Genomic DNA, 12647 nt, shown 5'->3' with positions numbered 1-12647 from the left:
CGATTTAAAGTTCTAGAGCTCCCTACGCGCGATCTCCACTTTCAAACCCCAACCCAAAGACCATAAGCTCATAAGATATGTTAGCCATAAGTTTGTCACTGGTAACTTAGAAACTGGAGTTTGTCATGAAGTGAGGGACGTACGTCATAGATTCTGGGTAAAGCGAGGGAGGCCTGGTGAGGCGCTGCTGTCAAATTTGGGCTTAGTAATGCAGACTAAATAGGACCTAGACGGAAGTCCTGCAAAATTAACCACCGAGTGTAGTGACTAGTCGTTCTCGAACTAGGTTTCAGTAAGTCTCTAGCATCACGAAGTATAGGAAGTATCATGCTTATGGAACATATTAACTTATGAAAGACTGACTAAGGTATAGCTAACTTCTTTTGAAATATATATTTAAACGAGGGATTTTACAACCTACGCTCGGTTTTTAAAGGCCTTCCACCCTCGACTCCCATTTTCGAATAGATTTAACGGATTTTCGACTTTCTTCCAGCAGCAGGCTCCCAAAGCGTACCACATTATTTTTAATTTTTATCACTTTTCAAGAAAGATTCAACGTTCTCTAAATCGGATCGGATTACGCGCGATAAAGTTAACAAACATTAAAGAAATATTGTCAGACTGACATTTAATTTTTTGTTTTCGACTGGCTTTAATTTCCTCTGAATTAAAGATAATGTTAAAAATAATTCCGAGTGCCGCCCGAGCTTGACACTGAATTTAAGGAGGATTAACAAGCCTGGCTAATTAGACTTTGATGACAAAATTATGTTTTTGACTAACTCTTTAATATTGTAATTAAAAACGTAATGAATTAACCAATAGATCTCTATAATTAAACGTAATAACACCGGTGGAATTTAAATATGACTATATCGTTAGTTATTAAATACACATTTTCTAGCGGCACCATTATATACTTGTTCGATAAAATGGTACTTATTATAAACAACTTATTGATTACGGTTTCTGTGCCCCAAACATAATTATCCGGTACTCGTCGTTATCGAGCGCGCCACGTACAAGAAAATCATTAATGGTTACCTAATTAATAGCTTGTTAATTATTTATAAATGGCCAGGCACCGCCCAACCCTGCAAAGAATAATTAATATTTATTTTTTAATTTTCATACTTGTAACGAAGCCACGAGAAAACAGCGTATCTGACACTAGTTTCATCTGATTATGACTGCAAGAGGGGGCTCCGGGCTACAATCTTCAGTCTCAAATTACTTAGTTGCAACTTAGTACTTAATTAACTCCTGTTTATTCTTCAAATTACGCGTTAAGTAAAAGCCCACGCGCGTCCATATTTTTAAGGCTTTCCAATGTTCTAAGAGACTATAACGGATAACGATTCTCAAATCGCAAATAGCCATTTCCGGAAATATCTTTTGATAAAATTCGTAATTAATTTCTTTAATCGGAAGTAAATAATTTAGCTTCTTCTAGAAGTAAGCGATGATTCCGAGGCGAATTTAATTTCAATTAGGTTAATTAAGAAGTAGGGCGAAACTACTAGAGTTAGCCGCCTCTACTGTCGTTCGGTTTCAATGACTTACTGGTAGACAGAATTCACGGATGCGGCACTCGAGTTATTTTTGTCATTGGCACTGGCGACTGAAATTTTTAAACGAAATGACAAACAAAACTGACGCGTCTATATTTCAAAGGCACACGCCACTCTTCTTATCATCATCATATTTTTAAATTAGCTAAGCCTAATCTCACCTATGACCCCACTGTCATGACCTAACCTAATAATTCCAAAGTGGACCAGCGAAATAAGTCATTTTAAGAGTAATTTACTTTACCCCCTTCCCAGGCCTATAGCTTTACACGGAGATATCAAATTTAGAACGACCTTGATATACCATAAACGGTTTCCCTATCCCCAGCCAATATGGTTTATTATAAGACCAGTGTGTGGTTGTTGATTTCAAACTAACCCTTTACACCCTTGCAAATTTCAAAACGGGAAACTCAGTTAATCCGGCTGTTTAGAAGACAGTAAAAAAATTCTTTAAAATAATAATTTAAAATTTTTCGCATCAGTGGTAGCTTTCATCGCGTTTCGCTGAGTTTGCCGTGTCGTAAAACCGTTGCGTGGTGGAATTCGCTGACGTAAAAATAAACTGTCGCCAGCGAAATATGGTCTGGCAGACCTTAAATAAATACCGCCGCCTCTAGTAAGTTATTCGGTTACGTTTCCAACGCGCTATGAAATTAAACCACGCCCCCACAGTGAAACCACCTTAGAAATCGTCTAAACGTTTCAGCGTATCTTTGAAAATTTATTTGGCCTACCGTTTTGAAAATTTCCAGATCTTAGGTTTGTTTGTTATGTAAGAGTAAAATATTAATTAAAATTAAGATTTAGTGACCTACATTAAGGAAAGATCATCAATTTTAAAAGTTTGTATTTATTAATTTCAAAAAGATGATATAATATTACAAAATTATCTGGTAATTTGATAAACGTTTAATTAATAATTAAATAAATAATTATAAATTAGCGGGCGGTTTCTTTCTCAGAAATGGCATCTCTATTTTTATCTATAGGGAAAGAAAAAGGGAAATTAATTTGGTTAATTAGGCCTAATTAGAATAATCCTTTCTATAATTGGGGAAAAGTTAGCGTAGCGTTTGTTCTTAGAAATATAATAATATTAGGTTGTTGGAAAAAGACGCTAATTAACAACGGTAGATCAAATTAAACAGCGTTAATTAATTCCGTAGAAAAAAATGTGATCTTAAGTTGTTGACCTATTAAAACAAGTTTAACACAAAAAATGCCCCCGAGAGTCCCAAACCTCCTTTTAAATTTTCCATGAATTTATATTGAAATAAATTAACCCACCATGGAGAAATATTTAAGGAGACCCAGCTGTAACGTAATGTATTTTAATTTTCACTCCGATAAAATTACTCCGTGGAAATCGAAAGGGCATTAAAACGGCGCGGGAAGTGAAGTGAGCGACCCCTCACAGTATAAAATTTCGCGCCGTTTCAAATGAAGCGCGCGTAAATGAGACTACGCCAGTAACAAAACCAGTTTTTCAATGCAAATAACTTTGGGCTAAAAACACTACCATGGCAACGATACTCCATAACACTACGACATAAATTTGAAAAATACTTACGAAAATATGTCCTAAACTTTCAATTCAAATAATTGTCGACGGGCACACTTAATCCGTTGACACCGAGCCGAAAATCCCGCCGAAAAAACCGACTTATTTAAGTTGGCGCGAAGCGAAATTCGCGTAAAATTTTTAACTAGGTCTATCTTAATGCGTTCGCGACTGAAGCCAAGCTCGAAACACCGATAGTGGACAGACGCTCCGTGCAAGCAACCCAAATCCTAGTGGAAGAAATGTGTTTTTAGCGGCGGCCGCTAGGATGAGCTGCCATCGTTGAAACAAGACGTTACGTTACGCAACGCCACACCCGGCATATTTTTTTTTGTTTTGACGAAGCATGCCGGGAAGTTAGAACTAAGTTAACTTCCTATTTACTAAAAAATCAGCTCACAGAAGAAGCGACATATAGGTATCTAAGCCTATTTTTCTTTAAAAACCCCCGAAATATGGATGGTCTAAGAAATGGGTGTGGTTCTTTGATTTTCCACTAAAAAGAATCGTACTAAAAAGCGAAATAGCTGGCGTAGTGACTTTTAATCTAGTTGGCTAGTGGGCGGATGATTCTCTTTCCTCTAGACTTTGCGTTTTTTTGTTGTTTTTTTCATTCATGTTGTTTTACCACTAAAAATATCGCCTGTCAAAATATTTCTCCGCTTAATCGTCGCCGGGATCAAAAAATTAGATGGCGGGGACCTTAGACTACATCCCTTGATTACTTTAAAATCAACAACTTAATCCACGTGGAGCCTTAATTGGCGTTGAAAGAAAGGGTTAAAGGTCGAGTTTGATCGATAAGCTCAATTCTAAACCCCGATGTTCATAAAAGGGGGCAAGGGTTATTAAGAACTCCTGACTAACAATAGAAAGTGAAAATAAGTATTCCACACCTTGAAAATAGAAAATAGGCCTAAAAATTGAATTTGGTTTCTTAAGCCTAATTCTAAAAAACGTATTTTTTAATTATATTCCAACCGATTTGCGCCTCTTTTACGATGTTTTCTGGCGCCTTTTGATTCATCTAATATGTTAAAAATTTCGGAAATAACTAGCCCTAACCAGATTAAATAATTACTTTGAAAAATCCTTTCGATTTCCTGACCTTGAAAATTGTTTGAAATAAAAAATAATCCCGCCTAAACAATAAAAGCCCGCCATCTACCCGTGAAAAATTAAACTAATTTCCCGCGCCAAATTTGAATAAAAAAAATATTTTTTTTTTCGTAAAGAAAAGATTAATGATGGCGTGTTGAGGGCTGAGGCGAAGATAGTAATTTATCATTATTTGACCACCACACCCATTGGTCAGTTTTCAAACAATCAAAAGAAATGGGTGTGGTTTTTTTTATTCCTTACCTTCATTCAATATTCCTGAAAGAAAAAAAATTGAAAGTTGTCTTGATTAAATAAAAATGATGAGACCAACATTAACCTAATAAAACTTTTAATTAATTTTTTTTTGGTAAAATTTTATATCGTTTCTTTGTGTCTGAAAGGAAATTAATTACTTTCAATTAATATTTAAATTACCAATTAAATCCAAAAAAAAAAAAAAACATTTTAAAACAAATTTTTGGTTCCAAATTAAAATTAATTTTCTAATTAATTCATTTGGTTTTTTATTATTTTTAAGTCACGCATAATTAACTTAATCCTAATTAATCTTAATTACCGAAATTGGATGAAATTCTTAAAACATTTTGGTTATATTAATTACTTTTGAATAATATTATTTCACTTTTAGGGGGGGGGGCATTTTTGGGGGGGATTTTTTTATTTCAAAGGTGGGGGGCCACGGGGTGGGGGGGCTTTAAAAAAATATTATTTGGTTTCTGGTATTAATGATGATGTCCTACAGTGAGGAAAGCGGGTAGAAGGGCGCCCGCGCAAATGGCAAACAGTTCCATTTTGGTGAAACCCCCGTTAGAGGAATCGGAACTTGGAGAGGGGGGTGGCCCCCCGTGGGAATGACCAGAATGACTGGAGATTTCGGGAAGAACGTGAACAGTCGCCACGTAAAGGAAGGTACCAGCACTGAAGAGCATAGCCACCCCAGTTGCATTGTAATTGGATAACGCCTCCTTTGCGGACTAAATTCAAACATGGGGGGTTCATAGGTCAATAGGTCAATATTTATGAACCCAGGGAGGGAAGAAGGGGTGTAGACTTACTTGGCTAATACCAAAATAGGTGATAAGTGCCGTTAAAGGAGCGGATAATGAAAAGATCAGTAAATGCTTCCGTATTCGCATTCGGTCTAATCCTTCATGCATTAAAAATGTCACCAAACCGAATGCAGCCGGTGCCTAAAATAATTAATTAAATTAATTAATTAATTTACATTAAATTAAAGGTTCCTAACTTGCAATTATTAATTAATTACTTTGTGCAACATGATAGCTACAAAAACAATCATTTCGATATCAGTATGAGAAGTTGTAGCGGCAGCTCCGAGGGCTATTCCATCAGCGGCCGCGTGAACTACTAAACCGAGTGTCGCTGTTATTTTAGATTTTTGTTTATTTAAAGAACCGCTTTCCGTATCTGTCAATTTATTATAAAACATTAATTAATTATGCATTAAATTAATTTAAAATAAATAAATAGATTTAATTAATTACCGCTAAGAGATCTCCGATTACTGAGAAAATTGCCAATTTGATCAACTAATAACATAAATATGAAACCCAAAACTAGCGTAATTCCAATAACAGAATGAGCTTCTTGTAAAGCTTTTATAGAAGCAACACCATTATGATCTCCGTGTTCGTGATGGTGTTCTTCCCCTCCCTTAACTTCTACCGTTGATTTTGCAGCAATTGCGGCCGCAGCAACAACTTTAGTCACTGGTTGCGCTTAAATTATGCGTTAATTAAGGTTAATTAGCTCTAGAAACTTCGTTAAACTTTAGCCAGAATAAGTACCAATTTGAGAGGAAAAAAGGGTATTTATTCCCTCGGGAATTATAACCGCTAAGGAGGTTCCCACGAGTAAACCTGCTCCAAGAACAGACACAAATCTGAGTGTCGTCTAAAATATTTACGTTTGTTACGCTACTATTTTAATTAACTTCATTTATGGCAACCAAAGATGATGATTAAGGTGTTACTTACCCCTGATAAGGTGAATATGATGGGTATCATACCAGCTACGTAACTCCCGAAAAACATCGCGATCGACAGGAAAAATAGGAAAATAACCGATTCCATGATTGTTTACGCGTAAATATGGAATGAAAACTATAAAAAATGTCCAATTTCTCCAATCCTTATTGCAGTTTTTTACTAGTTTTTATGGGTCAAATTAAATGACCCTAACACTTTGCATCGGGTGGTGGTACTTGTTCGTGTCATGATTTAGATCATTCTATCGTTTTTATTCATTTAAATTTTAATTTTAAATAACTACTCACTCGCGTTTAATTATAATACGTATTTAGAAAATGACACGTAAGCTAGCCAGGATAGTTAACACTTTTCCTCGTCAAAAAAGTTACTTTTGTCATCAAATTCGTCGACATTGCGTGACTGGCTGCTGAAAAAATAACACGTTGTCGGCCCTAGACGGAGCTGACAGCGTGGGAAAAATAGTTAGCCAATCAGCGACATCTATTAATTTCAACATAGATTTGATAAGGGCTGAATATAAGTACACATCCTTTTCACTATAAAAATTTGAATTATCTTAATTATATTAATTGACAGGAACTAAAGAAGGTAAAAAATAATATATTATAATTAAATAAACCAACTACTTTAAATGGTTAGTCATGAAACTAATTTAAATTAACTTTGAATCTAAGAATCGCATTCGCATCTTTTTGAATGAGGTTATGTACAGCCCATTTTGATAGCATTGTATGTTCCAAAGTTAGTGCTGTGCAACGCGTTGTACCGCTTGAAAGTTTCGCCTGCAAATTTAAACTTAATTTAAGTTTAATTAAGTAGTTAAATTAGCCGCAAACAAGGATAAATACGAAGCAAAATGGTAATTTAAATGGCATGATATTTAAAAATGATTATATTTAATAGGACGCGTATTAGTTTAAAATTACTTTAAGCCTTGGCTCATTTTACATTAAATTTATGGGGAAATTCGAATTAAGGCTGATAAATTTATCTTTTTCTTTGTGTTTACTCTTTTTTAGTCTCACACGATTCTACTTCTTCAACCGGGGAAACCGGAGACGCGGACGTTTACGGATTACGAATCAGTTAATGATTGCATGGAAGGTAATTAATTAAATAAATAAACAATCAACATTTGTTTGTGTGTCCATCCATAAAAAACCCTAACTAACCAACATGATTTTAAACTACCTTAGGAGTTTGTCATATCTACGAAGAACATCTCAAGCGTCAGAACCCTAACACACCCAGCATTACCTATGACATCAGTCAGTTATTTGATTTCATTGACCAACTCTCTGACCTCAGTTGTTTGGTGTAAGTATTTCTATCAAATTTCTCTCTTTGAATGGTCAAGTACTTAGTTGTCCACTTGTAATATTTAGTTACCAAAAAATGACCAATACCTACGCCCCTTACAACAAAGAATGGATTAAAGAAAAGATATACATATTGCTTAGAAGACAAGCGGCTCAAAGACCGGGCTAAAAACTAAAAACTCTTTTCCCCCTAAAAATGAACAACTCGATACCTTTTTCATTAGTTTCACCATTTTTCTATTAAAAACAAATTAACATTTAACATTTATTAATTTCTTAATGCAAATGAGAGTAGAATCTTGCTTATCCTGTTTTTTTTTTGTTTTTCTTATGTAATTTTGTGAGTGGTAAGTATTTTCGTTGTCTTTTAACTAAATTCAGGTTAGTTTAGTTGAAATTATGAACTTAATTGTGTTTCATAACTCTTAAGGCCAAAAACACAAACAAACAGTCTTACTTGTAATATGCAAAATTAATTTGTGTTTGAGAATAAAAAGTATATCACAATTTTAAAGAATTAATTGATTCACTTATGATTAAAAAAACCCACCTGTTATAAATGGGAAAAACCCCACCTGTAATGGAAGGGGAAAATAACCCCAGCTATTATGGTAGGGAGAAAAAACCCCAGCTATTATGGTAGGGAGAAAAAAACCCCACCTATTATGTTAGGGGGAAAAAACCTCCACCTATTATGCTGGGGGAAAAAACCTCCACCTATTATGCTGGGGGAAAAAACCTCACTTATTATGCTAGGGAAAAAAAACCCCACCTATTAAGCTAGGGAAAAAAAACCCCACCTATTATGTTAGGGGAAAAAACCTCCACCTATTATGCTGGGGGAAAAAACCTCACTTATTATGCTAGGGAAAAAAAACCCCACCTATTAAGCTAGGGAAAAAAAACCCCACCTATTATGTTAGGGGAAAAAACCTCCACCTATTATGCTGGGGTAAAAAAACCTCACTTATTATGTTAGGGGGAAAAAAAACCCCACCTATTATGTTAGGGGAAAAAACCTCCACCTATTATGCTGGGGGAAAAAAACCTCACTTATTATGCTAGGGAAAAAAAACCCCCACCTATTATGCTAGGGAAAAAAAACCCCACCTATTAAGCTAGGGAAAAAAACCCCACCTATTATGCTAGGGGAAAAAAACCCCACCTATTATGCTAGGGGAAAAAAACCCCACCTATTATGCTAGGGGAAAAAAACCCACCTATTATGCTAGGGGAAAAAAAACCCCACCTATTATGCTAGGAAAAACACCCCCACCTAAGGAGTAGTAGTTTATGATAGAAAAACATTAACAATAATTGAATTCAACCTCAGAAGGCAGTGTAGTCAAGTTTAGACAAAGGCGTTTTCTCTAAGAAACATTACCCTTTCTAAGATTGAAATATATGACGGGACAAAACAAGGAGAATTTTTCAGTGAAATATATTTTTAATTAAAACAACATGTACAGAATAACAAAGAAAAACAATTTATGTCCACATTTTAAAAAATAATTGACTCGATACACGAATTTTCCTATTAATTTTCCTATTAATTATACTATAATTAGGCTATATTCTAGCTAAATTTATTTAGGGGGGATAAAGGGGGCGTTAAAAATATAATATAATATATAATTTGGGCAACAAATAGATATTGGCAGGCACCACTGTCACTATCACGTGTAAGGCAGATCCACAATTCATTAATTCATTCAAAGTACTTCCAATTGGACCAGCTGATTCACTCAATTAGTCTTAATTCATTTCCAACCCAAATTAAATTAAATTATTTCACGTGTTCTAATCTCCATTAAATAACCTTGCTAAGTAACAAGGTTAAGGCTTAAAAACATCGCGAGATTTTTAAAAATGGCGGCGGGAAGGCAGGGGTCAAAAGGTTACTAAACAAGCGACGTAATTGGTTTAAAAATTTAACCAAACAACCAACCATTGGCTTGGAAGTGTAATACTGTTTTGGAAGAAACCTTAATTACTTTTTATGAATTTTATAATTAATATTTGTATCGTAATTAATTAATTAATTTGTTGTGGATATTTCGGTATATATTTATAATTTCAAACTATTATTTTCCTTTGATAAAGTTTTAATAAAATAATAACGATCACGTGGCTGGATTCAAATCGATTCAGTTCCCCCCTCCTTTCCTTTTAGCAATACATTGTTTTCTCTATCCACTGTAATGTTAAGTTGAACCAATTTGTTAAGCCTAATTCTTATTTCTTAGAGAAGAATAAGTAAGACATAATTACTTCATCCATGGTAAAAGTGGCACGCCCTAATTTACCCGGATCTTTGTCCTTGAAATTTTCTACGTAATTAATGAAATAATTGTTTAAATTTCGCGGTTTTTTTTTCATTGACCAATAAGAATTTAGCCCTACCGATGGTTGTTTTCAATTTAATGGCGCACGTGATAAAATCGTCGAAACTCATGCGGCCATTTTTACCGTATCTCAAGACTAATATTCTTAAAACGCTGCCATTGACGCGATAGCCTAATTTAATTTCAATTAAATTAATTAACATTAAAATTGTAGGTTGAAATAGGCCTAACAATAATTACCAGCTGAATGTAAGGCTAACCGCAATTCCAAAGTACTTAGAGAGCCTGAAGTGTCATGATCGAATTTCTTAAAAACGTTCTAGAACCAAAATGGCGTCGATAATTAGGCTTAGCGATTACGTTATATTCACTAAGCCTATTATTTAGAATTTCTTACTTTCCACGTTCTAATATCGATCCATAGATTCATAAATTCCTCGTAACCTAATTTACCAGATCTATCAACCTATTTTAAAGATTAGACTTTTGTTAAGCCTTGGTCTAAATTTTTTTCACTAAGCCTTGGTCGGTGTCAAAAAAACGAAACTTACGTCGCAAGTAGCGATCATGCTACGACAGACATCCAAGGAAAATCCTTCGAATGTAAACTCTGAAGAATTAAGTTTATAAAAAAAGAGTAATTAGTTAAAACTAATCTTAATTAAATAAATAGTAATTAAAGTTTTCGTCAAGCGTCATAATCATAACTATAGAGTAGAGAGAGAACTACGAGGGAAAGGAGAAGAAATTATTTCTACAAGAGACGAACTAATTGTGTTAATCGTGATTTTGGAATAAAGGAATAAAAAAACTGCACAGTCATGCAATATGGCGGAAACGTGTTCGTGCGACATCGGTGCGCGATTTTCGTGCAAGATGTGATCACGTGATTTTTTAGGGTTAACGATACTCGACAAGTCAATGTTAGTTTATTGGGTAACAACATTGTTGAAAGAACCTTACCAAAGTCTGTCAAGATTTTTGTCAGGATATCGGGATGACATTGAATATAAAAAACATTTTGGTTTTTGGAAAATTGGTTTGTTTGGTTTTGGTTTGGTTTTTTTTATTTTTATTTGGAAATTTTGGTAATTTTTGAATGGGTAAAAGCCAAAAAAATTTGGGATAATTTTAAACCAACGGAATCCACGGGAAAAAGAGGGATTTGGGAAAGAAAAAACGAATGTTTAAAAATCGTGATTAAAATTAACAACAAAATTACTGACTGAAGCCATTTAAACTCGGACTCCCCCCCCCCCAACCCCTTGCCCCGTTAATATTGGTCTTACGTGGTTCATTAAGATCAGGCGTAAGGCGAATAGAAACAAAATTAAAATCAGTTGATTAAATCTAATTGGAATTAATTAAAATTAATTAATAACCTTCCAATTAGATTTCGGTAACTCAACTAATATATTTAAAATATCGTACGATGCTAAGCTTATATTAAAAAAATTCTACATTTAAAGCTATTCCGTGCTGAGATAAAATTAAACTTAATTAAATTAAATTAAATTAAATACCTCCCCCGTATCAAAAGACATAACAAAGCGGACGAAAAGTTGTACCTTTTTTAAGAGAAAAGTTGAGAATCTCTTGCAACTCGTAACAATCGACTTCCATATCTTCGCCGGCCAATTTGGCGAAGAAGGATTTGACCGCGTCCGATTTCTCTTTCTCCTCCTCATTTTCCTCATCCGTTTTGACCTCTTCGTCCGGTGTCGTGATCTCATTGTCTTGGTCGTATTCGCTAATTGGTGTAAAAGCGTACGTCATTATAATCCGGGCCAATCAGAGAGCTTAAAGTAATTACGCACTTCATGATGTTCTTTTTCTCCGTGAAGACTCGCAAGACAAAGTCCCCTTCTTCATTAGGGTCAAAGGTTGATGGCACGATGCAATACGTCCCCGGTGGTAACTTGAATCGTCCGCATACTTCACGCAAGTTGATGAACGATGGTGATTTGGCAGTGGAAGCGTTGTACTTGAAGAAGCGACGGTCCAATGGTTTAGGTAAGTTGTCCGGGTCTTTCAGCTGCGACATCAACATCACGATGACGTACGTTTTAGGCCATTACTTTCAAAGGGGGATTTGGGGAGTACACTTACGTTGTAAATGGCGTATCCGATGGTTAGACAATCTCGACCCATTTTCCTCTGGGCTCTTCTGTTCTTTTGCATTAATCCGATGATGACGGTGCACAATTCGTCATCATCGTCGTCATCCACATCTTCGAGTGTGATGCGATATTGGGGGTTCATCCAAAATGTCTCTACAAGTGATGATTATCCATTAAGCCCTGAAGGTAAACTGGCGTCTTTAAGCTGGCGTTTAAGATACCTAGAAAATTTCTGCATCCGCCGGCGGAACAGTTCTTGACCCAATTGCCCTCGAACATTTGCGTTTCCCATTTCTTGTTCTTTCCCTCGCTAGTCAAACATTCTGCTTCGTCCAAGGCGTCTGGACTCAAGTTACAGATCTCGATTCGTTGGAAGTTATTGACAAAGTCCTTGTAGGACATCCTGTACACGCGCAAAAACATTAAAACCTAAGCCTAACCTAATTTTCAAGTTAATTTAAATCAACGGACCAAAATTCTCCGTCAGATTCAAAGACTAATCCCAGTTCTTGTCTCTCGTTTTCATTAACGACTTGCCATTCTGGAGACCTTATTGGATTTGGATAGTTTAAAAGCTTTTTCTTTTGTCTT

At 35.2% G+C, this 12647-nt stretch overlaps 4 protein-coding genes across 12 annotated transcripts in view; 1 reads left to right on the top strand and 3 right to left on the bottom strand.

The window, feature by feature from the left end:
- Window positions 1–3333, bottom strand: part of Msp300 (Muscle-specific protein 300 kDa) — a 72537-nt gene extending 69204 nt beyond the window's left edge. For 5 of the 6 annotated variants that reach the window (XM_089867385.1, XM_089867386.1, XM_089867388.1 and 2 more), the window contains exon 1: window positions 3148–3333. The gene's annotated coding sequence lies outside the window, so the exon portion shown is untranslated. The remainder of the gene's footprint in view (window positions 1–3147) is intronic. The other variant, XM_089867391.1, reaches the window with a different exon arrangement.
- Window positions 3334–4571: 1238 nt separating this feature from the next.
- Zip102B (Zinc/iron regulated transporter-related protein 102B) lies at window positions 4572–6699 on the bottom strand. Its single transcript, XM_089867327.1, has 6 exons — window positions 6258–6699; window positions 6069–6174; window positions 5766–5999; window positions 5528–5688; window positions 5316–5450; window positions 4572–5234 (listed from the first exon to the last, which is right to left on the bottom strand). Exons 1-6 carry the CDS (start codon window positions 6351–6353, stop codon window positions 4983–4985), a joined length of 984 nt encoding a protein of 327 aa, XP_089723453.1. The 5' UTR covers window positions 6354–6699; the 3' UTR covers window positions 4572–4982.
- Window positions 6700–6974: 275 nt separating this feature from the next.
- On the top strand, window positions 6975–8108 carry e(r) (enhancer of rudimentary). Its single transcript, XM_089867379.1, has 4 exons — window positions 6975–7131; window positions 7292–7376; window positions 7469–7589; window positions 7658–8108. The coding sequence occupies exons 1-4, from the start codon at window positions 7129–7131 to the stop codon at window positions 7758–7760; spliced, it is 312 nt and encodes a 103-aa protein (XP_089723505.1). The 5' UTR covers window positions 6975–7128; the 3' UTR covers window positions 7761–8108.
- Window positions 8109–9018: 910 nt separating this feature from the next.
- Window positions 9019–12647, bottom strand: part of LOC149718101 (calpain-B-like) — a 51400-nt gene continuing 47771 nt past the window's right edge. For 3 of the 4 annotated variants that reach the window (XM_089867309.1, XM_089867312.1, XM_089867310.1), the window contains exons 7-17: window positions 12528–12605; window positions 12278–12459; window positions 12046–12209; window positions 11754–11971; window positions 11505–11686; window positions 10488–10546; window positions 10334–10402; window positions 10177–10255; window positions 9995–10108; window positions 9863–9921; window positions 9019–9787 (exon numbers count right to left, since the gene is read on the bottom strand). In XM_089867309.1, coding sequence (XP_089723435.1) covers window positions 9761–9787; window positions 9863–9921; window positions 9995–10108; window positions 10177–10255; window positions 10334–10402; window positions 10488–10546; window positions 11505–11686; window positions 11754–11971; window positions 12046–12209; window positions 12278–12459; window positions 12528–12605 — 1231 coding nt within the window. In that variant the 3' untranslated portion in view covers window positions 9019–9760. Of the gene's footprint in view, window positions 9788–9862; window positions 9922–9994; window positions 10109–10176; window positions 10256–10333; window positions 10403–10487; window positions 11687–11753; window positions 11972–12045; window positions 12210–12277; window positions 12460–12527; window positions 12606–12647 lie in introns of those variants that run through there. The other variant, XM_089867311.1, reaches the window with a different exon arrangement.

The sequence above is a fragment of the Phalangium opilio genome, unplaced genomic scaffold (genome assembly GCF_054372755.1).
Source record: "Phalangium opilio isolate 3A_F unplaced genomic scaffold, DU_Popi_V2 ptg000002l_1, whole genome shotgun sequence".
Lineage (NCBI taxonomy): Eukaryota > Metazoa > Arthropoda > Arachnida > Opiliones > Phalangiidae > Phalangium > Phalangium opilio.
Note: the sequence above shows the minus strand (reverse complement) of the source record. Positions and strands in the feature narration are given on the sequence as shown.

Excerpts from the sequence above, each read along its gene's own strand:
- Zip102B (XM_089867327.1), bottom strand. The coding sequence starts at position 6,353 with ATGGAATCGGTTATTTTCCTATTTTTCCTGTCGATCGCGATGTTTTTC. Across the intron at positions 5,451-5,527 it reads TAGCTATCATGTTGCACAAA|GCACCGGCTGCATTCGGTTT; the intron begins GTAATTAATTAA and ends TAATTATTTTAG. Across the intron at positions 5,235-5,315 it reads CCTATTTTGGTATTAGCCAA|TCCGCAAAGGAGGCGTTATC; the intron begins GTAAGTCTACAC and ends GTTTGAATTTAG.